The sequence below is a fragment of the Cibotium barometz genome, chromosome 29 (genome assembly GCF_041138505.1).
Source record: "Cibotium barometz isolate CiBa-2024 chromosome 29, ASM4113850v1, whole genome shotgun sequence".
NCBI lineage: Eukaryota > Viridiplantae > Streptophyta > Polypodiopsida > Cyatheales > Cibotiaceae > Cibotium > Cibotium barometz.
Window position 1 is genome coordinate 13,797,877 of NC_141074.1, and position 27,860 is coordinate 13,825,736.

General features: G+C 42.9%; 2 protein-coding genes across 2 annotated transcripts in view; both read left to right on the forward strand.

The window, feature by feature from the left end:
- Positions 1-12,999, forward strand: part of LOC147621872 (UDP-glycosyltransferase 85A1-like) — a 68,675-nt gene extending 55,676 nt beyond the window's left edge. Inside the window, exon 4 of the mRNA XM_086822892.1 lies at positions 12,562-12,999. Coding sequence (XP_086679018.1) covers positions 12,562-12,578 — 17 coding nt within the window. The 3' untranslated portion in view covers positions 12,579-12,999. The remainder of the gene's footprint in view (positions 1-12,561) is intronic.
- A 9,831-nt stretch (positions 13,000-22,830) lies between these two features.
- On the forward strand, positions 22,831-24,739 carry LOC147621874 (UDP-glycosyltransferase 85A7-like). Its single transcript, XM_086822893.1, has 2 exons — positions 22,831-23,440; positions 23,523-24,739. The coding sequence occupies exons 1-2, from the start codon at positions 22,903-22,905 to the stop codon at positions 24,398-24,400; spliced, it is 1,416 nt and encodes a 471-aa protein (XP_086679019.1). The 5' UTR covers positions 22,831-22,902; the 3' UTR covers positions 24,401-24,739.
- Positions 24,740-27,860: the final 3,121 nt, after the last annotated feature.

Genomic DNA, 27,860 nt, shown 5'->3' on the forward strand with positions numbered 1-27,860 from the left:
CCGGTGACAACCAATCCTAGTCCTGGCAGTGGCTTCAGCACACGGGAAAGGGACGAGCATATTGGCAAGCGTAGGTGGGAGGCAAGTTTGAAGCACAGGAAGACAGGGCAACAAAGTGGTGATTGTGGGTGGGAGGTGAGAGCGGGTGGGGAGCACACGGGAAGGGACGAGCATATTGGCAAGGGTAGGTGGGAGGCGAGTATGAAGCGCAAGAAAGGGCAAGAAAGTGGCGATTGTGGGTGGGAGATGAGAGCGGGTGGGGGGTGTGTGCAGGTTTGGGGAAGCAAGCTGGAATGGCTTGAGGAGGTGAGTATTTGTGAGAAGGGGCGATTCCAAAAGTGAGCAAGAAGTATGGCAGAGTGAGGCAATGGGAAGAGAGGCGAATAGAGGAGATGAGGGTCACCCTAGCAGCCGTGCAAACCACACAAGCCACAGCAACCAAAAACATGTGCAGACCACCACCAAGACAAAACAGCCACCAAGAAGGTAGCCCGGCTACAGTAGGAGATGGGCTGCGGCTGCGGCTGCGGCTGCTGCTGCTGCTGCGCCCTTCTGAGAGTAGAAATGGAACCGTGCAGCGCTCTGGTCGCCTCTGCACTCGACGGTCCTTGCTGGTGCGCTTCTATCAGACCTACGATCGCCATTTCACACATTTTTTGCCATGCTAACGCGGCACCTCCGTTTGGCTGGAAGTGGGGCACCACCGCTTCAGACCTTCTCCCAGCGAATGTTGGGAGGAGAGGCTGTCAACTGGTACGCGACTGGGATTTTGTTGACCTCAGGCATGATAGTCGACGACCAGAGGGGCGAGGATCAGCAGAAGTGGGGGCGGCCTTAGCATGGCGGGAAGCACAGCGAACAGGTGGGGATGAGTTGGGCGCGGAGCAGCAGCACGATGTGAGAAGCAGCACGACGGAAGCTATGGGAAGCACCTATGTTAAACGAGAGGCTGCAAGCACGCATCACCCCATGCTAAAGCAGGCAGCAGCTTATCAAAGCTAGTATGCGTACACGGAAGCCTAGGGAGGGGGAGTGATGGAAACTCGACCCCTCCCCAGCAGGATCGCCAGAAATCAGCACTACCACTTGAATGCCCAAAACAAGAGAAAATGAACAAGTGAGTGGATTGTATTTATTGCCTTTAAGAGTAGGGAAAACCCCTTTTATACAAAAAGCCCATAGGCATAACAATCCCCTCATGTGGGATGACCCACACCTCGTGCTTTCACATGTGCCTACCACGGGCAACCTACCCCTGTACAGGAGACCAGGGACAAGGAGACAAGGGATGAACATGGCTAGTTTCTTCAAGAGTTTGCAACTGATTTTTCAGGTGTTGAATTTTGGCCTTTTGTAGGCGTTAATACAACTTTCTTTCTTTCTTTCTCTCTCTCCTCACCCATATATCATTTGCCATAATTTATAATCACCAATATCCATATCTTCATAAATTTTAGCTATCTTAGCAAGAACTACATTGGCAACCATGTCTTTGAAATATTGATGCATCAATTAACTGCTGTTAATCAACACTAATCTCTTAACTGATAGCTGTAAATCATCTCTTAACTGATAGCTGTAAATCAATTAACTGCTGTTAATCAACACTAATCGCTTAACTGATAGCTGTAAATCATCTACTGGCATGTCAAAGTACAAACTCGGTCATATAGGAGCATGATCAGAGAGTTGCAAAGAGTAATCCACCCACATTCTACATGTACAAGGATCAATCCGAGCAACATTCAATCTGTCAAGCCTTGCCCTGTAAGTTGTAAGCATTATGATGAAAGGTATACCCCTTCTTATCAGTGCATATCGCCGTCCAAATGTCAAGTGCAACCTTGTGACTTATTGCATTTCGCCAGACAACACTGTCAGCTGCAATCATGTGTGATAGGAGTTATTAAAATCCCCACATATGATGGCAGTTGTCAACCAAGGGTAATGCTGCAATTGTGACCACATTCTAGCTCTTCATGCAGAAACCATGGAAGCATAAACGGATGCAAACTCATGTCTCACCGTTGAGCATACAATGCACGATGAGTAATGTGCTTTCTGGATCATTGTAAGCCACTGCAATTCTTATCTGACAAGAGAACACACCAGAGAAAGTAGAAGAACTAGCATAAGTATATAGTATTCGTCAAAGAATCCAGTCTGGCCAGTCAAAGAATCCAGTCTGGCTAGCCAAAGCATGTTGGTTATGTTCGTGAAGACATACTATGTGTGGCTTCATTCTATGTACACAGTCTCAAACCAACCTCCATTTATTCAAGTTACTTAAACCCTGTACATTATATGACATGTATTTGAGAGGTGCCTTTATTATCATTTTATTGAGAAGTTAAAATTAAGTGCACGCCATATCAATGTCTGCTTGCATATTCTGTAAAGTTTGTATTCTACCTTGGACTAATGCAGCCTAGAGCTTTCCTGTATCAACTTCTCTGGACAAGCAAGCTTTGCTTTGAGTGGTAGATGTTTCGGTCCACATTCTGAACCACACAAATGGTTGGGGTGTGACAGAAATAACCTTTCAGGGTTTGGGGTTTGCTAACCCTCCGCATCTATCACGTTCTTATCCTTATTTACTGAATTTTTTACAATCTATTCAATTCTAGGAGGCATATGAGCTGGCTGCCTTGCTCTTGCTCTTATTTGCATGCATGTGTTAGCAACATGCACTGTATTCGCTATTTTAGTTGGAGTAGGCTGCGCTTGTCCTATTGATGTTTCCACAATCAAAGGCGGAGGAATAGAATGAACAAGAGGCCGCAACGTAAGGGTGGGACAATTAGAGGCTAAATGTCCAAACTTTTGACAAGTTTACCATGATACTCCAAATACTCCCCTTCTCAGCTCATTATATTTTTCTCCCATATTGACATTATCAACCTCCACTGCAATGGATGGTGGGGTGGGTTTATCTGTATCCCATAAAATGCAAAATCTATTTTTGTTATCCAATATGCGTGGGGGCAGAGGGCAGCACCCAACATCCGAGCCAATCTTTGCATCAATGAAATCTACCGGGAAATTAATCACCTCAACTCATTCCGGGCATTAACGCTTTAAGAGTGCCTGATAGTCTTTCGTGACCACGTGTACCATTTGACGGCCATAGACAGTGGCGATTTTCCTAACAATTGATGCTTGTATATTGGTTTTAAGAGTAGCACTTCACAAAAGCCATGTGCAGCATAATAAACCCCATCGACATAGCATCCACCAAGCAAGTACGTAACCCATTGAGCAACATCATTTGCACTAGGTATTTTCCCAAGAAGAAGAAGAAATGACCGTACATTCCAAGAATTTTTTAACTTTCAACAGTCTAGTGTGCATTGAAATTTTGTATTTCAAAGTGGGTTTAGGTTTATCCCATGCAATTTGACTTTCCTCAAAGTCCACATCAAACAGGTACTTTGCATCAGGGTTGTCATGGTGTGGCATCACAGGTGCCGATTATTTGAGTCTCTTGGGATCCATTCCCTTTGGTACCTTATCTCCATGCGACAGAAGTAGTCTGCATATTGCTGCAATTCCATTTCAAATACTGTTGAGGGAAAAATGCACATGCTTTTTTATGTGTGTGTGTGCAAAAACAGGTCCTCTATTGCCAAGAAACAATATACATGGGAAGAATGTACTTCAAAGAGAAGTCATCCAAGGAAGGAAGCTAAAAACAGTAGAAAAAGACTTTAGACTGTGGGATGTCGATAGCCTCCAGCTGTCAGTCATGTAGGGACTAGCGAAGATTGGCACAATAGAAAGCATAAGCATCCAGAGAAGGTTGTCGAAACATAGTATGGTTCCTAGCCTTCCAAATAGTCCAAAGTGCCCAATATCTCATCCAAATGATGAAAGTGTCAAATCTGGCATGCAATTTATGGACTCCGTGCAATGCCAAAGAAGATGAGGAACGGACTTTGAAAAAAGCACACGCACACACATTGTGGCTTAGGATTAGCAGACCAGCATGTATGGAGGCTCAAACTAATACATGATGATGTGCGCAGTAAAGAGAGAAGGGTAGAGAAAGATAAAAGAACACAAAGTCGAGACTATTTGCACATATAATGAAATGCTTATATTCATTGATGTGAAGTTCACAAGGTCTAATACTTTTATAGGAAGAACGCCTTATCTTTCTCAACACTACTCTCACTAGGTCAGTGACACTTGGCTATACCAGTGACGCCACTGCTTACACACACAAACACTTAAGTGGCTATAAGAGGTGATTCACATGTACTAACTCACTTACATAAGTCTCAATACTGCACTCTAATGCTCCATCTAAAGAGAGGCTAGTAATCATGGTTCAAAGGCTAGTGAGCTTGGCTCAAAAGGCTCAGAGGCTCAACAAGCATGGCTCAGAGGCTTCTTAACGAGCATGGACACGCAGAGACTCAGAGGTCTAGGGAACAGGTCTAGATCTTGACCACCCATGGCTTCCATTTACATCAGTCTACTCAAAGATCAATCCCCCCTTGATCAAATAGGGGTAAATTGAAGTACTGAAGCCTTTTATAACACAAGGCGGAACAAACACATAAAACTGACACAAAAAAAAACACACAAGAGATTATTACATCTCGTTTTGGGGGGCATCCCAGGCAGAGAACCCTAGATGCTCACACACATACAATCAAACATAAATAGATTGAAAGTCAGGGTAGACCCGCTCTCGGATGCCGGTGATGCAAACCCTTTACGGCGTCATTTCCATGGCACTGCAGCTTGGCCCATGCACAGATAATGATCCAAAAGCTGGTGTAGAAGTTGATGAATAAGTCATGGGAGTCCATGATGAAACATGTCAATGAAGTCGGTGGGGCCCAAGATATAAGGGTGCCCATGTGAACAAGCAGCATATAAATGAGCCCTTATCTTTCTAAGGTTTAAAACCTTTGGGGCTTTTTCCCTAAAATAACAAAAACCTTATCTTTTTGTGGCCAGCAGACAGTGGCCAGCAGAGCATGTGCATGGAAGCAAACTGGTAGAAGAGGATTTGCTAACAGGTGACCAGGAGTTGGACGGCTAGAGAGGCGCACAGAGCAAGAGAGGAGTTGTTGGCAGCGGCGGCGGCCAGCGAGCATCAGGAGGTGGCGGCAGCGATGGACAGGACTAGAGGCAGGCTGAGTAGGCTGGGTGGAGCGGGCTGAACAGCGCCGGTGGTGGAGGAACGCTGAGCACTAGTGCCGCCAACAAAACAGGCAGCACCAACGATGGGTTGGGCGGTAGTGGTGCGCCCAACGGCAACGGCAGAGCTCAGCTAGTGTGTGGCTCTGGGGTGGCAGTGCTCAGTGAGCAAGCTAGCTCTGATACCGATTGTGGCGTGCCGCTTAGGGTTAGCACACTAGAAGCTATGCAGGCTAAACTAATACATGATGATGTGTGCAGTAAAGAGAAAAGGGTCGAGAGAGATAAAAGAACAAAGCTCTAGAGATTGTATTTCAACATACCATGTAATGCTTATATTGATCGATGTGAAGTTCACAAGGTACAATGCTTTTATAGGCAGAATGCCTTATCTTTCTCAACACTCTACTTACTAGGGCAGTGATTGATGGTTATACCAGTGATATCACTTAAGTGGTATAAGAGGTGGTTCACATGTACTCACATTAAGTGAGTGTTCACACACACACACACACACACACACAACGGTTGTTCACACACAGACACAAGCGGGTACACAAACAGGGGTGCACGTACACGATGGGTACACACAAAGTCTCCGAGATACCCAACACACACACACACACGCACGCATGCACACACACAAGCTGTGAGGCTGGACAGAAGCAGAGGCAGCGGCTACGAACAAGATCTGCTCGCCTTCAAGCAGAGGTGAAGCAAGGGAAGGGATGTGAGGCAATGCTGAAGGGCTGAGCGGACTGAAGCAGCGCCGAGGTAAGCCTTGAGGTGCCTGGAGGAAGGAACACACCATACGCGCGCGCACACACACACTCATTTGACCCCAACCATGCATATACATACACATCTCTCTCTCGTTTTTTTTTCGTGAAATGGTGTTTTATATTATATGTAAAAATGTACATCAGCCACATGGCTCACACAGAACCTATGGCCCCAAAAAAAACCCCACAAAAGATCCTCTAAAGGATCATGACCATGCAAACCTGTACACTAATAAGAAAGCCTCCTAGCCAAATGAGCATCCCAGATAAAAGCATCAAAGATGAGCCAGCCGAGCCACCGTAGACCATAACGAAATAACATCTGCATCCAGTAGCTGAGCTGAGAGAAGAGAAGAAAACTGCCAAAGCAGCAAACCGCGGATACGTAGAATGTGCCCATGTATTCCAGACAAGGAATCAAAGATGAACCCATTCCATGTAGTCCAAATATACCAAAGTCCTGTCTATCTAAGGAAATGGAATATCACAAGGTGACTGTCCGAAGTAATGACTTGAGGACAAATCCCAAATATCCATTGATGAGCCGAAACAGTAGACATCTCTACTGCCTCCCAAACGCGAGAGACAAAAGACCAAATCTGACGGACCACTGGACAACTCATGAACAGATGCATAACTGTTTCAGTGCATGTCGTGCAGAAGAAGCAAGAGGCTAATGTAATTTTACGATGGCTGAGCTGATCCCGTGTAGGTAACCCTCCCACCAACATCCTCCAAATGAAAACCTTACCTTGGTAAGGGAGTTTAGACTGCCAACCACGCATAAGAGTTTTCTGCCACCATGATTTAGACTTGTGCAATCCCCACACCTTATTGGCCTTGGCTGAAACCCAATCTTTCTCTGATACGAGCTTATGATAGACCTGGTTAGCTAAAAGTGATATCAAGTCACCAGATTTACATAGTGTCCAATCAAGCCAAGGCTGATCTACAGATGGCCGAGGCAATGGAGTAAAAGGCTCAACTGCATGCATGATGTCAACCCATAGTGGCTGAAATGTCCGAGGAACCCTAAAGTGTTGCCGAATACGACGAAACGAATATGGCCTATCACAACCATGTATCACAGCATCTCGGATTCTAACCAAGCCTAACCTGACCATGCGGTTGAGTCGTATGCATGAAGCATCTCTGTCTGGCCCTCGTCTGGCCAAACAATGACACGCGACTCCACAAATGTTTCGAACTGCAAAGAGTTCAAAAGTAGTCTTTCATGACCAGGATCCCACCGAGCCAATAGTAGAACTTCATGCCAAGAAAGGAGAATATGCGATAAAATGTGAGATGAGCAAATACGGATAGGATGAGCCGCATTCACAATGTCCCACCATGAAGCCTGCACACGTGTCCGTCCATGTGACAATCCCTCCAACTCAATCAAGTCACGAGCCATGAATACCCAAGGCTGCTCCTGCAAGCACATATCCTGAAAAAGCGCCCACCTACGCGCCACCATATGCAAGCGAACATCTAGTAAAGCAACCCCACCCATTCTTTTGGGCATCGTAATGTGATTCCAAGCTATCCATGTTTGACCCATAATATTTCCTTGCCTCTTCCACAGCATAAACCGAATGGGAGCAACCAAACAGAGAAGAGATTTGTGCGTCCAAGGTAGCAAAGGCAAAAAATAGGAAATCATGCTAAGCATAATAACCTGAGCTACCTTAACCCTCACGTGCATAGGCCACCCTTGAGCTTTCCAATACACAAATTTATCCGAGATTCGAGCACCGAGATCCGAGCAGAAATCCAAGCAAGAAGCGCTTGGGGATCCACATCCACACCCACCGGATACCCAAGATGACGAACAATGTCTCCTGTATGCACCACACGGCCTTGCCACCCTAATGCCTCAAGATCAAATTCCGTGCATACAATGAGGGCTGATTTTGTTGAATTTATTTTCAGCCTAGAAGCCAATGCAAAATTATTCCAAGCTTCCATTGCTCGATCTATATTGGCTTTTTCGGCCCTGAGAAACATAAAAGTGTTATCCGCAAGGGCTTGAGTAACCAATTGCTTGCCATGAGGGAGATGCAAACCAACCACTTCACTATGCGATGCCATAGCATCTAGGCGAGATAACATAGGATGAGTGGCAATGGCAAAGAAAAGAGGGCTAAGAGGACAGCCCTGCCGGAGAGAACGGGTGAGAGAAATACCATCCGAAAGTCCATTGAGCATAATCTGCGTGATAGAGCCAGAGCCAAGTAAATGCACCAAATTAGCCATTTTGGGACCAAAGCCCATGGATGTCATTAACTGAGAAAGGAAAGACCAGCTCACATGATCAAAAGCTTTTTCAAGATCCAGCTGCACCATCACAATCTCTTGCTTCTTTGCCTTGGCATAATCCACTCCAATTTGAACATTAAAAATATTATGCAAAATATTCCTGCCATGCACAAATCCATATTGATATGGATGAATAAGAGTAGGAAGCACCTTCTGCAGAAGCGATTGGCAAAAATCTTTGTAAAGATTTTATACATAATACCCATAAGTGAGATTGGGCGCCATTGAGCCAAAGAAGTAGGCGAAGGAACTTTGGGCAACAAACGAAGTATGCCCAACTTCCAATCGGCAGGCATATATCCCTCATCCCAAACCCTTTGACAAATAAACGTCAAAGGCTCTGCAAGCTGATCAGCATATTTTCGGAAAAACTCATTTGTCAAACCATCCCAACCAGGGCTCTTTTCCATGGGAAGTTTGGAGAGAACTGCTTCCACTTCCCCTTGAGTAACAGGAGCATTAAGCTGAACCGCCACATCAAGGTCAACTTGATATCGTACTTCAGCAAACAATGACTCCCTTGCAGCTAGGACAGCCGGCGAGACATCCTCTCGAGGGGCAAGCAAATCTTCATAAAACCTGATGAAATGCTGAATAACCTCAGAAGGTTGAGTAACAAGGTTGCCTTGGGTATCCATCAGCCTAACAATATTCTCACGCATATGTTTTTGATGCAACTTATCATAGAAGCGATGAGATTGACAGTTAGCATCCCGCAAAGCATCAAGACATGCAAGTAGTTTAAAGCAAACATATTGTGCTTCCTGCACCCTAGATAGCTCCTTTTTCAGCCATTCTATGGCATCCACAACTTCAGCATCCATAGAGTCAGTAAACATGAATGCCTGCAAGCCCTTTAAAAGCGACTCAAGAAGAGCCACATGCTGTTTTTGTATAGAGGCATTAGCAAGACCATAATGCCGCGCTAATTTTCGAGTGTTGGTAAGGAACACTGGCCAAGCATGATAATCAGCCATGGACACTCTTGTGGAGAAATGCCGTATCAACTGACGCATATAAACATCAAAAACTTCATGCTCCAAAAAAGTGTGATTTAAGCGCAAAGGCAAGTGTCCCAACAAGCCTTTATATGCATCCAGAGGATGATAGACCATTTCAAACACAAGCGGCCAATGATCCGAGAAAACTTGTTGTTGCTGATCAACCATCATAGTAAGAACCTCTAGCAAAAAGAGATCTTGATGTAAAATATACATCCTATCCAATCTAGCATAAGTGCCCCGAAACTGTTGTGAGGCATAAGTGTAACCCCTTTCATTTGGATGCAACCAAGACCACATGTCTTGTTTTAGCGACCTTGCTGCTGCAAAAGGTTCCCATGCCATTCTCTCTGGGCCATCCATTACAGAATGAGGCAACGTGGCTTGCTCCCTCGAGACACACATATTAAAGTCTCCCATCACAAGAGATTGAAAGAGCACACAAGTCATTACACAGCAAACGGCGTGCACGAGCATTATTTGGAGCATACACCCTAACAACCATAAAGGCGTATCATCCCAAACAATCTGTATCACTAGAAATCTTCCATGAACATCTTGAATCACAAGAGAAGGCTGAAACTGCGAACGAACAGCAAACATAACACCTGATTGCGAAGCAGGATGTCCGCTGTAGAAAACATGAAACCCCTTATATACATAGGCTTTGCCAGCCAACTTATGCTGCTTATGTTCGACTGCACACAAAACATCCCAACCATGACAAAAAGTTGTACGCCAAAGCCTGAACTGCTTTTGGCGCGAAGAAATACCCTTTACATTCCATTGTACAATTTTCATAAGCCTAAAAGGAATCAACAAGGCCGTGTACTAGGCCCAGGACAATCTGCCAAATCACGAACCTTTTGAAGCATTGCATTTTTCGACATGGTATTTGTGATCTCAGACTGCCCTTGGAGTTCCCGAGCACGTGCCGAAGGGTAATGACCATCCCATAGCAAGATGACCTCACCCTTCGAACCAAACACGAGACAATTGTTATTGTGCTTCTTTTGTTAGGCGACTTCTAATAGGATAGCGTTCTACTCTATCCACCCCAAGAGCCCCTGTACCCTAAGAAAGTTGGCCTCCCGGTCTCTCAATCCTAGTCTGTTATTGTGCTTCTTTTGTTAGGCGACTTCTAATAGGATAGCGTTCTACTCTATCCACCCCAAGAGCCCCTGTACCCTGAGAAAGTTGGCCTCCCGGTCTCTCAATCCTAGTCTGTTGCTGGGAACCTGGACCCAAAGGGCGACGAGCATATGTACGTAAGGGCCCCTGATGAGTACGCAAAGGCCCCCGCCAAATAGCATCTGAGAAATCCCCCCACAGGGCAACAAATCGTGTCTTTTTACCACGTACTTCCACCCACGGCTGCTCAACCTCATTTTGAACATCCACATGTACATCCATGTGCAGGGCATCATGTAAAGGAGCATCATGCTCATCTTCCACGGGCAACTGTCCATCAACGATATCCTTGGTAGCAACAACTTGTTCTTTCTTAGGACATTCGGAGACAAAGTGGCCCATCACACCACATTTGAAATAGTGGCCAGCAAATGTATCCCACCTCAATTCATACATTAAAGGTTGCAGCCCAACCATATTGACACGCAAATGTGTCGGCCTAGGTCTCCCAGTATCCCACAACATGCATAGACGATTTCGATTTCTAGATGTCATTCGAGGCACCACCAAGATATCACCGATACCTCGCATGAGACCCGGTAAAACACACCAAAACATTGGTGGGAATCGTTTTACTTCAACCCAAATTGGGCAAGCCTGGCGCAATATATCTTGGTACTCTACCATAGGCTTCCACACGGAACCGCATGAACCAACTGCCCATCCAAAAAGAGTGGCACCTTCTCCAAGACTGCCTTATGGGCTTCCGAAGTGCGAAAAAGTATTTCATAAAAGCCTCTCGGACCATCATAAATCTCCTCAAGTCCCTCAAGCAACACCAAGCGGCCCAACCATGCTCTAAGACGAGGCAACAACGGAATATGCCCAGTAAAGAAGAAGATAGCAGCACGATCATGAAAATCTGCTAGCTGTTGTAGCAACAAAGGAGTCTCCATGCATACATCAGCCACACCACCATTATCTACTGCAGCCATTTGCACGCTATTTGCCTTCACATATTCTTGCAGAAGCTCACCATGTAGCAAACGTGCAAACTCCGAAGAAGGTACCTGAGAACTTTCCTCTGCATTCTCTCCAACATTCACCGGAGTGTAGCTTGCATCAACATCAAGCCTTTGACGTTTTTGTTGCTCCGAGGCATATGAAGCATAACCCACATCCTTCTCGATCATCTCCTCAATAAGATCCATGTTAAGGCTATTGGCAGCCATGCCACCAACAGTAGCAGCCGGGTCATCCAAATCCATGTACAAAAGCAAAGAAAACCTGTTCTCTCAAACCCTAATTCAGCACCTGAAAACCCTAATTCAGCACCTACAAACCCTAATTCAGCACACCTACAAACCCTAAATCAGTAGCTGCAAACCCTTAATCAGCACCTTCATAGATCGATCTGCGTTTTGGTCTCTCTCTCTCTCTCTCTCTCTCTCTCTCTCTCTCTCTCTCTGTCACACACACACACACACACACACACACCTTCATGCAGCACTCTCTCCCCCCTCTACAGTCGCACTCTCTCTCTCTCTCAGAGATGAAGGCAAACAGAGATGAAGGCGAGTAAGTCGCAGGCGATCACGCGAGCAGAATCGCAAACGAGCAAGCTCTCCCTCTCTCTCTCTCTCTCTCTCTCCTTCTTCTTCTTCTCTCTCTCTCTGCACACGCCACTGAAAAATCTCTCTATCAATGGCCTTCTGTCTCCTACTAGCCAAGGCCACCCTCTAGTAGAAGATAGCAACACTCACATCTCTCTCTCTCTCTCTCTCTCTCTCTCTCACACACACACACACACTTAACCAAAAAAAAAACCAGTGTTCTATTACTTCACTATACAAGGGGAAGCCCTCAAAAGTGAGGAAAACTTCTTTAAGATCAAAAACAGTATAAAAACAAGTTAACTCTCTCTCTCTCTCTCTCTCTCTCTCTCTCTCTCTCTCACACACACACATCATGTCTTTATTATCCATCTGTGTTTGTGTTTTCTTGGCATAACTCACGGTATGCATGTTTCCTTATGCTTTGTTTAGGCTCCCCCCCCCAAAAAAAAACAAAAAAACAAAACAAAACCCCAATACACACGTACACATATCATCTATTTTATTGCCTGAAACCTGGCTGTGATTATTTCTCAACCTTGGTGTTTTGTTTTTTGTTTGCAGTTTACGGCAGATTGTAAGCACCTTAGAGAGAGAGACCGTTGCAGACTTATTTCCTCCTGTAAACTCGATCAAACTTCGAAAAAGAGCCTTAGGATGGTAATTTCCTCAATGGTCATGAACCCTTACTAAGAGAGATTATTTTCTCTCACTTTGATCACTACTCTGAAGGCCAGAGGGAAAGATATAGGATGGATCAGTCCAATACATGGGAGCACATACTGTCACACAGAATGTATATACAGGGAACTTCAAATGATCTTCAAGTAGCTTACTCAGTTGTATCAAATGACTAATTGTTGCTATCATAGAAATTTCTTCTCTCTTTATTGACTTCAGAGGGTATAGGTTGCCAGGTAAGGCATAATGTTGACTGTGGTCCTAACTCTTACAAATTTTGCTTTGGTGACGTATGCACGCATAAGGTTTCTGTTATATTAATGGGTAGTGTCAATCATGTTTCCATCACAAGTTATTTCTTGAATGCGCACATAGTAGCGCACACATTTTAAAAACAAAGTTTAGGTTATGGCAGCCAACATTGGTGGAATACTATGCAGCCATCATGTGTAGGGTTATGGTAGGCTCAACTGAGCTCCTCAAGTATGGGTGCTTTAAGGCCCCATGGTGTTTTGAGGCACTGTGCTTGGCAAAAAGCACTGATGCAAACACAAGTTCTTGATCCTTTGGTACCTACAAAGAAGATGCTACATCTACAACTTTGATTACTGAGATCTCAAGTCTCTTGTGTAACATAGTCTTACTAGAGAGTAAGAAAGATCTATGGTCTAGAAACCATCACTGCCAAAAGACATTGTACAAGACTTAATCCATTTCAACAAAATGTGTGTTTTTTTGTTAAGCACATAAGCTACAAGTATCATCCATATCACACTTTGTCAACATTGGAGAATGTGTGTTCTAATGGGCCATTCTTGGTATGTCATCTCTCTCTCTCTCTCTCTCTCTCTCAGCTATGCAAAGCCCGACGTCCTTGACATAGTGGCCACCGCTCTCACTCACGTCACCTTAGGAGGATCAGAGCCATCATTTCCCACCACTGCAATTCCCACCACTACAAGACTTTCTCCTGCCCTGTCAGCGTCACTACACTAGGTACCATGTTGCAGTGGCCTATGTGAGATTCTTGGCTGATGCTAGAGCTTGAGGTTCTTTGTTTTTTTCACGTGTATTTTCTTTTAGATTTACTTTCAATACCATGATGATGTATTCCATAGACATGATGTAACATTTTGGCCTTTCGAAGATGTTAATATAACTCTTTCTCTCTCTCCCCCCCAGTATGGTACAGGATGGAGCTAGCTAGGTTGCATATCATGATTGTATACTGCATGCATATAGCTTTGCATTCTCCTAGTAGTAGAGCTCCATCCCCTTCCCCACTCATTGTACTTATTGCACACCCAGATTCAGCTTTTTAGTTCAGTACTTTTTCATTTTGTTGGGATGGCAGAGGATACCCCATACAGGTACACCGATTTGTCTCATAGGCCGAGTTCGGTCTTTTGGAACACGTTAATAAAATCTTTCTTTCTTTCTTTCTTTCTCTCTCTCTTTGATGAGATATGACATGGACATTATTGTATCACTTTGGTCTCATAGGCCCATTGGGTCTTTAGTAGACACTTAATCTCTCTCTCTCTCTCTCTCTCTCTCTCTCTCTCTCTCGTGAGGGATTTGGTCCACTCTCTAGGATCATTGACTTCTCGAGCCAATGTTGCCTAGGGCTCTTCTTCTTGAGCTCTACAGACGCATGGACACTTTCTTGAGAGAGTTTCAGTACCAGCCACCTTGATCTCTCTCTCGCCAGCCAACCATCACCAATTTCTTCTGGACCCATTAAGTGGAGGACACCCTATGGACCCACCTCACCCATGAGGAGTTACCTCAGACTACATTCCAACGTTCCCTGGTCCCCTGGATGTCGGCCACGATCCCCTAATCAGCTCTAGATAGAGGACATGCTCCATCACTATGAATCCACCTTTCCACATGACGTAGTTGAGGGAGACCTCTCGGCCATACTCTTTAGCCCCATCCTTGATATTTTGGAGAGTGGTGTACCATCTATTGGAGGTTGATGCTTCTCTCATGTTCATGTTCTTGGAATTTCATGATGAGTTTCCATGGGTAGTTTTGTATCACCCCAATGAGAGCTCTGTTTTGTTTCTATTTTATTTTCCATTTCATGATGAGATATGCCATGGAAATTATTGTATCACTTTGGTCTCATAGTTCCATTGGGTCTTTAGTAGATGCTTAATATATCTTTTGGTCTATCTCCACAGTTCTCATCAGCATTTCACAAGCTCCTACCGTGTAAACCCCACCCGACCACTTCAAACAGTGGGATGACATGTTCCCCGAAATAGAACGGCCATATGAGAAAGTTGATAGATCTCAAATATGGACTTAAACATAGCAAGAACCTATGATCAAGGGACATGAGTGCTTTTGTCAAAGATGCCCTTTTGAGCACAAAGGAATCTTGTCCCTTCAAGAGGAGCACCATGACAAGGAGCAAATTGTTGATTCAAGAGACACACAATGAAGTAATGGGAGGCATTAGGGCTCACTATAACAAAGAAATCTTTGACCTCAAGAGCTTATCTCAACATACCAAGGGACCCCATAGCAATTGCAATGAAGAAAACCACCAATGCCACATGGGCGATTGAGTTTGACTAACTCATATAGGAGAATAGGAAACTTCATCGAGAGCTTTCAGCAAATAAGGAGGCCATCATGGAGGGGGCTTCACTTAATGGTGGAAGCCACCAAATTTGAAATGCAAGTAGTCGTGGGCAACTTTTAAGAGGAAAATCAATGGCGATTGAGTTTGACTAACTCATATAGGAGAATAGGAAACTTCATCGAGAGCTTTCAGCAACTAAGGAGGCCATCATGGAGGGGGCTTCACTTAATGGTGGAAGCCACCAAATTTGAAATGCAAGTAGTCATGGGCAACTTTTAAGAGGAAAAGCAATGGCACTCCCATGCATTACATGTTTTAGTCATTGGCCTCCTTGTAGGAACTCTTCAAAGGAAGTTGGTGAGTGCCAACAAATGGGCATTATTGGAACCTCTTTCATTGATACTTGGAAAGCGGGCAAGGACCTTGCAAGGGAGGCCCTTGTTTCTCAAATTCAAAGGCATGGAATTTTGCTTGGCCTAAATAGTGGAAAGGGCAACCCTTCGCCCCACAAAGATCTATCTCAAAGATGATGTCACCTTTGTAGGTGGAGCAATGAAAACTTGGAATGATCCAAGTTATGGAGGTAAGTAAGGTCAATAAATGGGTTGTAGTATGTGTCATCATTATTGAACGGTACCTCGTATAGCAATGCAAGGTCTATGGAACGATGAATGCACTTCACATGGCCACATGGAACTACAGTGTGGCTTTGTGGTTCAATCTAGGATGTTTTGCATGTGCCTATATAAGAGAACACAATTTTTTATACAGACATCAAAATATTGCATGCTTCTTGAAAATCTACTTGTGTATAGAGTATTTAGGGTGGTTTGACAGGTTGAGGAGAAACCATTTATGTGGATGTGTTTGCTAGAGCAGGATATTATATATTACATGTTGTAGTATGTTATTTTCCACCTACACAAGATTTGGTGTAGGATGGACATTCACCATAGGCTCCTTTGTTTGCAAATATCATCATGGAGTTGGGGCTACACATCACCACTTATGACATAAGGTTTTTAGACATGGGGGACTTGCATGAGTTGTTGATCTACAACACGATGTCTTGTTGATCCACTTCATATAGCTTGCTTTTGAGGTGACTCTAGCACAGTGGATTACTTAATGGGGATCTCTTGATCGTATGTGACACACAGGACTTCATGCCATCCGATTGCCACTCATTAGGGTAGACCACACATACCTCGTCTTTACCATATATTGTCCCTCCCTACCACTCTTCTCAAACTTTTCCACATGCACCTTCATCCACATCCACTTCCACCATGACCTGGATGCAATATACATTGATCACTTTTACCACCATATAATGAACACCTCTCATCACCACTCCCAACCATATAATGAACACCTCTCATCACCACACCCAACCATCACAACACACATCACATCTATCTTGCACAAATTAGCCCAAGCTAGATTCCCCCACTCTCTGCTCAATTGTCGAACACGGTGGGCTCACAATCTCAGAATAGGTGGTATGATGATGAGTGCAACCTCATGCCTTTTGCCTCTGTTGGGTTAAGGTGATGAGACAAATCTTTGCACATGAAATCACCACCTCACTTGACAGGCAAAGCATACACTATAGTCACAATCTCAGAATAGGTGGTATGATGATGAGTGCAACCTCATGCCTTTTGCTTCTGTTGGGTTAAGGTGATGAGACAAATCTTTGCACATGAAATCACCACCTCACTTGACAGGCAAAGCATACACTATAGATGTATGGCATCCCTTGGAGGAAAAAAAGACAGCCACACTCATTGTAGACCCTCTCATTTGGGAAACCTATACACGCCACTTATAGGACATCCCAAATTAGCTCCCTTTTGACCTATTTCACATCCCTCACCTCACCCAAGCTAGCCCATTTTCACCACTTCTAATGTCACCAATGTCTATTGAAGCAAACCACAAGGACCTTCACATGGAGAACGGTACACGTAGATCCACCACTTTGGTGCCTATCCTTGTGTAGATCTTTAATAGGACTTTGTGTGAAGGCTTCCCTCCCTCTTGGACCTCAAATGGTGTCATTTTGGACTATGAAGATTGCTCAACTAGAGTGTATTCAAATAGGGAGAGAAAAAAATATTGCTCTCATGCCTAGTCCAAAGTGGGTTCTTATTCTACATGATTTTTTCTAAGTCAATTTGTAGTGCACCCAATGCTCATCACTTCATTCTATCATACACAATGAAAGGTTTTATGATGAGAAATAACATAGGGTATATAATATGGTGACAGTTGATATATACATAGACTACACATTGGATGATATCTTATGGACTCTATGGATGCTTTATTGTCTTTCCACGGCACACACACATGTATCTACCCAACAAGTGGAACACAAAATTACTATAGATGAATTTTGACAGTTATTTGAGATCATTGCTAACAAAGAAGGGGTTGTTGTTGAGACGCTTGGATTCTTGGGGATTCATCTAACACATGCATTGAATAATTTTATTGCATAGATCCTTTTTTTCATTACGTAGATTGCATACAGAGAAAGTCAAGAGTTAGATACAAGGGATCCCGTACTTGAGTCTTGTCGTTCTCCGAGCGATATTTTTCGAGCAACCTAAGTTTCCGAGCAAAAGGGGTAGTTTTGAACGTTCGACTTTAATCAATTCCATGGATGGTTACATATTAATATTTCTTTTTTAGTACTGTAAACCATGACTCCCATAAAAAAAATTTGGTTTTTTTCTTTGGCAAATGTACAATCAAAATGAAAGAATCAAATGATTACCACACACATCATTCTAATAAAAGCCATTAAGAAAACTATCATGTAATTGAAGTTTAAATGTGTCGACCAAATCGTTCCACATGCTCAAGGCACACTGCACAAAAAGAATCTAAATGTAAAAGATATATTTCACACTAATATAAATGGGAATATAACATTCAAAAAGAGACGGCATATTGTAGGGGCTTAGCCACCAATGAGACAACTCATGACTGCTCACACTTGTTGATAAAGTAGTTGTGTCTGTGGCCAAAAAACCATACTCAAAACAAGTCCACCATTGATGGCCCATTACAAGGAAGATCCTAAACACCACCAAAATAACAAGGAATTGTAGCCCTGACTACAAGATAACCCAACCATTGCAATCTTGCAAAAATGCAATATTTGAAATTGGCAATACCACACTAGTGTGAATACATGCTACTAAACAGCTGGATATATGAAATCTTCGTATTGGAGGTGTCCACCACCAAAATGTTTCTAATCACTGCTTGGAAGTGACTCAAAGGACCATAAAATTTGCAGTAGCCAAAAGTGATGTGAAATGATTGCCATAGTAGACATCCAACATCGTAGAGTGTCAAGCAGTGACATTGCATCGTCTGCCACTAAGAGCTTGAAACAACTCCACTTTGGTTAGTGTCCTTTGATGAATGAAATCATGAGATGTCGAATCCAATCCTAGTACTTGCAAGTACACAGTACAACTGCTCGCATGGGATGTATGTCAAACGCTTGCTTTCTCTTTTTTGAAACCCTTCACATGTGCATCGTGGAAACTCTGCCACTATGACAAACTAGTCCACACCCAATGCTCGAGAGCCTTTAGTACTAACGTAGAATATATGGGCCTCATTGCATAAAACAATGGCCTCTCGAAACACCTCTGCACACAAGGTTCTTCCTTTCTCAATGCTTTCTTGAAATTTCTTAGTCAAACTTGCCCTCCATTTAAAAGGCCTTTCCATCTCTAAATCTTGGACGAAAAGAATTGGGTGCTCTTGATGTACTTGCTCCTGCCTGATTAGATCGTTACGGAGACTCCACCAGATTCTAGGACAAATCCATTTTTGTCAAGCATTTTTATCTCATGGCTGCAAAAGAGTCCCCTCATCCATTGGCCACACACCAAGTGCGGGGCCAGGCGTACCAGGTCCTCATCAACCTCCCAAGAGTGAATAGGGGATGTGTTACAGAACAAAATAAATCAGAAGGCCTGTTGCTCTAAACTATTTTTTGTTTTGTGAAGACTATTGATCTTCACCCAAATTCTTATCTTCAAATGATCAACATTGACACCAAATCTGTGAAGTTGGGAATGTTCTCCCGAGTCTGAATAGACGTCTTGAACGCATTGTATTGTGGTTCAAGACACACTTTCACCTTATCATCATCATCAACAGAAACACCCATTGACGCAAGGGATTCCACAATGCCCTGATCTTCAAGGCATAATCATTCACAGACATATTTTTCTTCTCCATAGTATGAAGCTTATTCTTCAATTGAATCTTTCTTTGTGCCTTGGTGTTAGTTTCATACAGCTTCACCAAGGTATCCCATGCCTCCTTAAGTGACTTGGTATCCTGTGTATATGCCCAATCATGGTGTCGTGTATATTAATAGAAAGTCAATACATGACTTTCCTTACTCCTTGATTTCAATCCTTGAATTCTTTTACATTTATAGCAGTTGGATTAATATCCGATATCTCTAGTGTCTCCTCATATTCACCTTCAATATGTAGTCCCAATAACCTTTTCCCATCAGGAAATTTATCAATCTAAACCTCCAAGCATGGAAGTTGTTCTTGTCAAGATTCTTTGCAACAATCTCGTTAATTCCATCATGCATCTTGTCTGCAACACAAATTTATCAAAAACAGCACTCTTGTTTAACCTCACCAACTGTTGTATTCTCTGCAGAGAGCAGTACTATTCTGTATCCAAACTATCACAACCAGTGACCTTAATTTACATACATACACCCAATGGCAACTTTGAGATGTCTTTACAGCAGTAAACACAATGTCTGCACAAACAATCGTCCTTCCTGCAGTTTCAAAAACAAAGTTTTGCAGAGAATCGAAACTTACTCGCAGTGCCCGCGAACGCCTGCAAACTGAAAAACAGAGGTTCAGATGCGCCCGAAACGCAATTTCAGCCCGAAAAATTATGTCCAACAAAAAGTATAGTTGCCTTGTATCTTTGCTCCCATGAAGAAAGCTCCTTAATCAGAGTTCATTTGCCAGTGCGAAGAGCTCCCGGACAAGGGTATAGTAGCCAACACAAAGGGGGAAGAGTAGATGAAGCTCTTACCCTCGTACCGCTTCCTGTGCTTCTCTTGCTTTGCCGCTCAGCCCTTAGCATGAACCTGGATCTCTGATACCGTGAAAAGATGCAGGGGAGAAAAGAGCTTGAGCTCTTGCAAGCACACACACACTCACACAAACCCTAGAAAAGAACACACAAGATTAGAGGGCTGAAAATTCTTCTTCTTCTTCACAAAACAAAGGAGGTCTACAAAGAAGATAAAGTGACTAACACACATAACAGAGTATATACGAGCGGTCCATAATATGAACACACTAAGTGGAGTGGGTAGGTGTGGACTAGTCGGTGTAGTCCAGCTGTAGAATCTCTGGCGAAGATATGTCGATGCCAGCTACCAAACCCACCAGTGATGTAAATATCGAACGGTCATGCAGGTGCCTCGTGAGTGTCAGCTCATGTTGAGCTTGACATCTCAACAATACAATGATAGTCGTAACCTATTATCTCAATTGTAGAGAATATTACTTTATACAGTCCCTATTCATGGGGTGGCGATATCAATGGGATGAAGATGTAGAGAAATTTATTGTGGAGATAGACATAGACTATCTTCCATATTATTATGCCTTGAATCTGAGCATAGCCATGATTATGGAAAGTTTAGGTTTTGTAAAGGAATATAGGATTTATTACAGAAGTCTCTTTACCCTAGATGAATACTTAGCCTAGCTCAACCATCTTAGTTTGTATCTCCCTCATAGAAATTTTATAATTATAGGCCAATATCGTTGTTACTAACTTTTTGGATCCTAGAATTGAAACTTTCCCTTAGCAATGTAATAAACTAAGTCTTTTCTTGTGTTCAAGAAATCTGTTACTTTCTAAAGATTTTCTTTTAGTCTAAGAAGAGGCACAGATATCAAGCCCATAATGTTGTACTTCAAGTAGAGGCATTGGAAAATGATGTCTGTCAAAGAAGCACTCCATTGATCATAACTAGGGTTGTTCTGAGGAGAAGGGAATAATCTCAAAGAAGTGGTTTTGAACTATATTGATTCCATCGACGAATAATTTGACATGACAGGGTATAAAGACCAGACTAGGATGGCCCCCTTGCTTGGCTCAAAAAAACCATTAGTGCCCAAAATAGTTGAAGAAACCATATTGAGTCCAACCATCTAAATTAAGATCAACTCAGATGGGAAGATATGAAGGCATACCTCCAACAAAGGTTTTTGCCTCCAAGATTCTAAGATGAAAAGATGAACAAATTCTTAAAATTATCTTAGGCAAGTAAATCCATTAAAGTATACCATTAGTCTTATTTATGTGAGTCTTGTCTGCTATGCTCTTGTGATGGATGATGATTAGTTTAAAAGATGGATAGGTTCATCCAAATCCTCATGAATAAACTAGGTCATCGCTACTATAAAAGCGACGAGTCTAATGAAGGCATTCCAATCCACCATAATGGATATGAGGTAATCACAATCTTGGATGGAGGAGGAGGAGTGAGAATTATCATTAAGAAATTCTAGGAAAAATGGAAAAAAATCTACACTAGAATAAACGGATCTAATATTAAAATTGGAAGATGAAATATCAACAAGGACCATCGAGAAGACTGTGGGGGAGGAGAGGGTGAGCTTGAGCTACTTATAGGCAAACACATACACACACAACAGGAGTAAAGTACATATTATAAGGAAAAAAGTACTCTCCTATTAAAACATACAAGGTCGACGGTCCATAGTGGTAACTTGACTACATGAGTTGGCACTTTAACTATGCCATAACTCTAGTAAACTAAAGTGGATTTCACAAATGAGGCAAATCACCCATAACAATCTCACCAACCATGGCTGTGGCATAAGTGTGGAGATGTCATCCTGGCGTGTCATCTATACCCCGTACTAATTGAGCTCAATATCTTAACACGCACGCTTGTTAAGGAAGTTCTTACTACCATGATGTCATTTTGTGTACACACTAAGTTGCGCAAAAAATTTCAAGAAAAAAAGGATGATCTTCAAGCTCAACCAATTTTTTTGAAAAACTCCATAGGTGTTTTATAAAAAAAATTCAAGGCTAGACAATTATTAGTGGGTGTGTGTGGGGTGTGTGTTGTTGTGTAAAAGGGCATGTGGGCTGAGAGCAGTCCTCTCATTAACTAAGTTGTTCAATAATTTTTAAGAAAAAAAAAGGATGACCTTCAAGCTCCACCAATTTTTATTGAAAGAATGCATAGGTGTTTTATAACAAAATTCAAGGCTAGACAAAATTATTGCCCATTTTTCTCAATTTGAACGGTCAAAATTACACGAACGGACTGCTTATTTCTGACACGATTCCTCCTCTCTAAATCGAGATACTATGAAAAGGCTATCTTTCTATAGATTCTTTTCTAGAAGCACGGGGAAGCCGTGGTTGACGGGAAGTCTGAAACTTTGGCTTGAATTATTGATGATTCGAGAAGGATGACTTTTGTCAGGTCCCAATTGGAACGTTATATTACCTGAGTGGAAGAGCAAAAGCATGGCCGTCTGCAAGCTCTGCAGCTCTGCGCTATGGCGCCCCACTTCCTCTTCTTGCCATTCCCAGGGCAGGGCCATATCAACCCCATGCTTCACTTCGCGTCTCATCTCGCCTCTCTGGAGAATTGCAAGGTCACCTTCGTCAACACGGAGCGATCGGCCCGCGCTTTGCTCAAGGCCTGCCAGCATGAATATGATCAAGCAGGCGCTAGAACAATATTGCTGCAGGATGCTAATGGTGATTGCAACCCTATCGACGTCGGCATTCGCTTTGTTAACATCTCCGACGGCTTGCCGGTCGACCCTTCTGTCCGGGTGGACATGTCCCCTCAGATCTTCGGCCAGCTCCTGGCCAATATGCAGCGGCAGCAAGGCGTTATTGAGCAGCTTGTACAGAGATCCATAGCTGCCACCCACCATCCCATCAATTGCATCGTCTCCGACATGTTCTTCCCGTGGGCGCAAGATATCTCAGACAAGTTCGGCATCCCTAGAGCTGTCTTCTGGTCTAATAATGCAACCTCTTTTCATGTGGGATGCTTGGCTCGATCAAAGAAAATCTACCCCGAATGTATCTCTCTCTCTTTCTCTCTCTCTCTCTCTCTCTCTCTCTCGCTCGCTCGTTTTAATTCATGGGCTATATGTCTCTGCAGCACCTGAGCTGGACGAGCTCGAGGCCAAGCTTCAGCTAGACAAGAGCCACCTTCTCGACAAATACTACTTCCACCATGCGCTGGAGTTGGAGATGCTGGAGAGAATCGAAGAAGCCGACTACGTGCTGGTGAACACGTGCGACATCTTGGAAGGCTCCCTTCTTTCCTGCATGTCTCCTGCAAAGGTCAAGTACATAGGCCCATGCATCGAGCCAGCAAAATCAAGCAATGCGGACCTTGCACAGGTGATGAGGGGTACGTTGATGAAGGAAGACGCAGAGTGCCTGCCGTGGCTGGATGAGCAGGAAGAGAAGTCCGTTCTGTATATCTCCTTCGGCAGCGTGGGATCCTTCCCGCCCTCTCAAATGGAGGAGATAGCCTTAGGCTTGGAGGCCAGCAAGCGGCCGTTCTTGTGGGTGGCCCGCGCCAACAGCACGCTGCCGCAAGGCTTCGAAGAGCGCACCAAAGACCGCGGTGTCATCATCTCATGGGCCCCTCAGCTCCGCGTGCTGGGCCACCCGGCCGTGGGCGGCTTTCTGACGCACTGCGGCTGGAACTCGACGCTAGAGAGCGTCTGCCTCGGCGTGCCCATGCTCTGCTTGCCCATCTTCGGCGATCAGTCCGTGAATGCTGAGCTTATAGAGAACCATTGGCGCGTGGGGATGCGGCTGGCCAAACGCGGCTACATATACGCCGCTGGTGTGGTGGGCAGAAAGGAGGTGGAGAGGTGTGTGAGAGCTCTGCTGGGAGGCGAGGAGGGTCGGCGCATGCGAGAGCGGGCGGCGCAGCTCAAGCAAGCCGCCCGCCATGCCCTGGATAACATCAAAGAAGGTTCCTTCCATTTGGCGTTAGCCTCTTTCGTCGAAGGCATTGCCTAACAACACCTTGTAGGGCTCTACTTTAAAATTGCTCTAGTTAAATCACAAGGTTTTTTTTGGCCATCATATGATGTGAGATTATTTGCCTTCTCTTGAATATATAGTAGCTCTTTTTCATGTATTAACTTGTGTTAGCCTATTATACCTCATATACCTATATACCTAATGGCTCCTAATGTCTCCTCATGTGGACAAAATTCATCACACCCAAGCCAATGGCTTTATTAGAGATCTCCCTCCATAAGTATTTTTTTAATAAAATGTAAGAATGAAAATTCCTATGGTGTAAACATTTTCTCCTCCTTGACCTGAACATAGTTTCATTAGACAATTGACAAGTGACCCCTTCTTCTTGTTGTTGCACAACATGAACCACGTGCCACCCCCTCCCTCGAGCAACTAGGGGGGGGAAATAAAGAGCATGCATAGATGGGATGAGAAGTGACACACATTGTTTAATTTTTGACGCTAAAAAGTTTTGTTAACCATTGAAAAAGTTTTGTGAACCTTAGATTTCAATTAAGAGAGCATATCTCCTTTCACTCTATGCCAACAAACTTGACTTACATCTGTCATTTCCAATCAACACTTCATCCATTAAGAAAAACTCTCCACCTCTCATAAATCGAGCCATGTCACAATGAATCCTTGCACAAAACTACACATTTCAAGTGAAGCGAATAGGTTTCCTAGCTAGTTCCCTCTCACTGCAGTCATAAGTTGTTGTAAAGACATGGGGGTGGGGGCAAGACCTGCCTAGGGTGTGCATAACAATCTCACCAAAAAATAGAACTACCCACTCCATATTAGCAATTGCACAATGTTCTGAAAAGCATAATTTCTAATAACTGCTTCATTTACTTGCCACCTTAGCCCAGACACGTTTAGTCCCCTACCAAAGATTTTAGCCCCTTGCTCAAATTCTCTTCAAATAGTAAATCAACTCTGCATTTTTGTACTTTACTATGAAACTCTTCAAATTTTATGCATGAAAATGCATGCTTAAGGTATTGGTTTTGTCTAGCCCCACACCATTGGCTTCTTGCTAATTCCCTAGTTTTCTATGAGAATCTCAAATTGTGAATCCCCTGCAAATGGTCATAGCCTAGATTCCAACCCATGCAAATCATTGGCTATATTCTTTCTCTTTGTCTCTCTCTCTCTCTCAAACTACTTTTCCTAATAGCTAAGATACATAATCGAGACCATTATGCGCATTGGATCTCCTTGACAATATTTGTCATTTAATCAAGATTTTGATCCGATGGAAAGTATTTATGATACATCAAACAAAACCACAACTCCATAAGATCAGAGAACAACTCTATACTTGAATATGGTCTATCACAAGCATCACCACCATAATAAAGAGAACATCTTACTCTTTCATTGTAAATTACCCAACTTGGCTTACATTTGCCATTTCTAAACCAACACTTTATTTATATAAAAAGCATAAACAGAGCCATACCACAATTTATCCTTGTAAAAACTACCCCCTTGTTGGCACGTCCTTGTTGGCACGTCTAACCATATTAGTAATTGTACAGCATTCCAAAAATACATTCCTAGTAAAAATGTCATTTGTTAGCCATCTTGGCCCCAAACAAGTTCTAGATTTACAACCATAGGTGGGTCCTTGCAAAATATTTTAGCCCTTGGTCAAATATTCAGAATTTGATTTAACTTTGCATTGTCATACTCTAGTGTCTAGATCTTTGAATTCCTTGCATGAAAATTTATTCTCTAAAATTTTGGTTTTGTTAGGTTCTCATTTGGTTTGTTACTACATCCCTTGTTTGTTTACTATTCGAAACTCAATTATTAGGTCCCTTGTTTGGTTTCTTATTAACTCCCTTGTTGTTTTCTATAAGAAACTCAATTATAAGTCCATTGTTGGGTTTCTTACTAATTCCCTTGTTTTCTATAAGAAACTCAATTCATGAATCCCTTGTAAATGGAGTTTTGGCCCAAAATTATACTAAAAGGGAGGGGAGGGAGGTGTTAGACACCTACCCTAAAAATATAATTGAAATGAGGAGAGGGAAGGGAAGGTGTAATAAAATCCCGTGTTGACATGTCCACCCTATCCTTGTGCTTTTCTCCAGGAGAGTTCTCCCTCAAAAGTCATATTTGTGGTTCTCGCTATGTTGGCACCTAAGGTTAAGCCAATCCCAGTGAGCCTAACACCCTTAAATTTTCAAATTTTAACTAATTTCTCTCAATCCGCTCTGATTTTGTTGAATCTAAGTGGATAGAAATGTAGGATAGGGGTAGGTATTTGATCCTTACTTTTAATTTTTGTTTGGTGCAATTATCTATTCGACACCAACTGTGAGACTAATTAGGTATTGACCCTGGCTCAAAACGATTGATGGCAGAGAAATTGAGAAATGAAGTGCATAATTGAGGATAAGTTAATCTTAATTGTGGGGCTTCTTAAATCCCAATCTGCACTCATGTTCAATCAAATTGCTCAATTGACAGGCTCATTGGCTTGTGCTTATGTTCTCAAGTTAGTGAATTAATCCATTAATCTCGGCTCTTACAATTGTTTTGGGGCTAGGAGTGATCAAAGTTGCTAAGCGAATTCGGGAGAGAGGATTCAAGATTAGATTTGCTTAATTTTTGTACTAGATGGATTAGAGATTTTGAAAGGTTGTAACCATTTGAGGTTCTACATAGAAACCCAAAAAATTACAGATACACTAGTCCACCAAAAAACATTTTGAATACTCAAAAAAATACCAAACAAATCATCAAAATCTCCAAATAAACCCAAACTAATACTCAACCCGCACGTTGTTGCAGTATGTAAAAGACATTAAGAAGTGAAATGCAAGAATGGAATACAAAGGGTCAATCATAATACAAAGGGTCAATGGAAGGGATTTTTTCCTCTTATTTTTTTAGAAATGCATTTTGGAATACAAAGAGTCAATCGAACACAAAGGGTAAATCAAAATACAAAGGATCAATGGGAAGAATTTTTTCCTCTTATTTTTTAGAAATCCAAGATTTCTTTTTTCTCTCCTTTCCTCGTGCCTTGGTTATCGATAGTTAATAGATAGATAAATCAAAAGATACAAAACCCACGAAAAAAATAGTGCCTAGATAAGAATTATGCACAAAAATACAAAGAAATCAAAAGATGCAAAACCCACCAAAAAATAAAATGGTGCCTAAATGAGAATAATGCATTACCTCAACATTTCAGGATGCAAAAAACACGGTAACAACCATTGCTAAACTGAGGGGATTGAACGTAAACAACCCTTAAGGACAATGCATCAAGTGCAAATCCAAGCACCTCTACCATGCACTGGACCCGCCAAAGAACTTTATTGATTATATAAATAATAGAAAAAAATGGGGAGCCCAAAATCACTACACGAGCCAATTCATGCTATTGGCTCACATCGAGCTTCCACACAAAAAGATGAGTTAATGAGGAGAATCT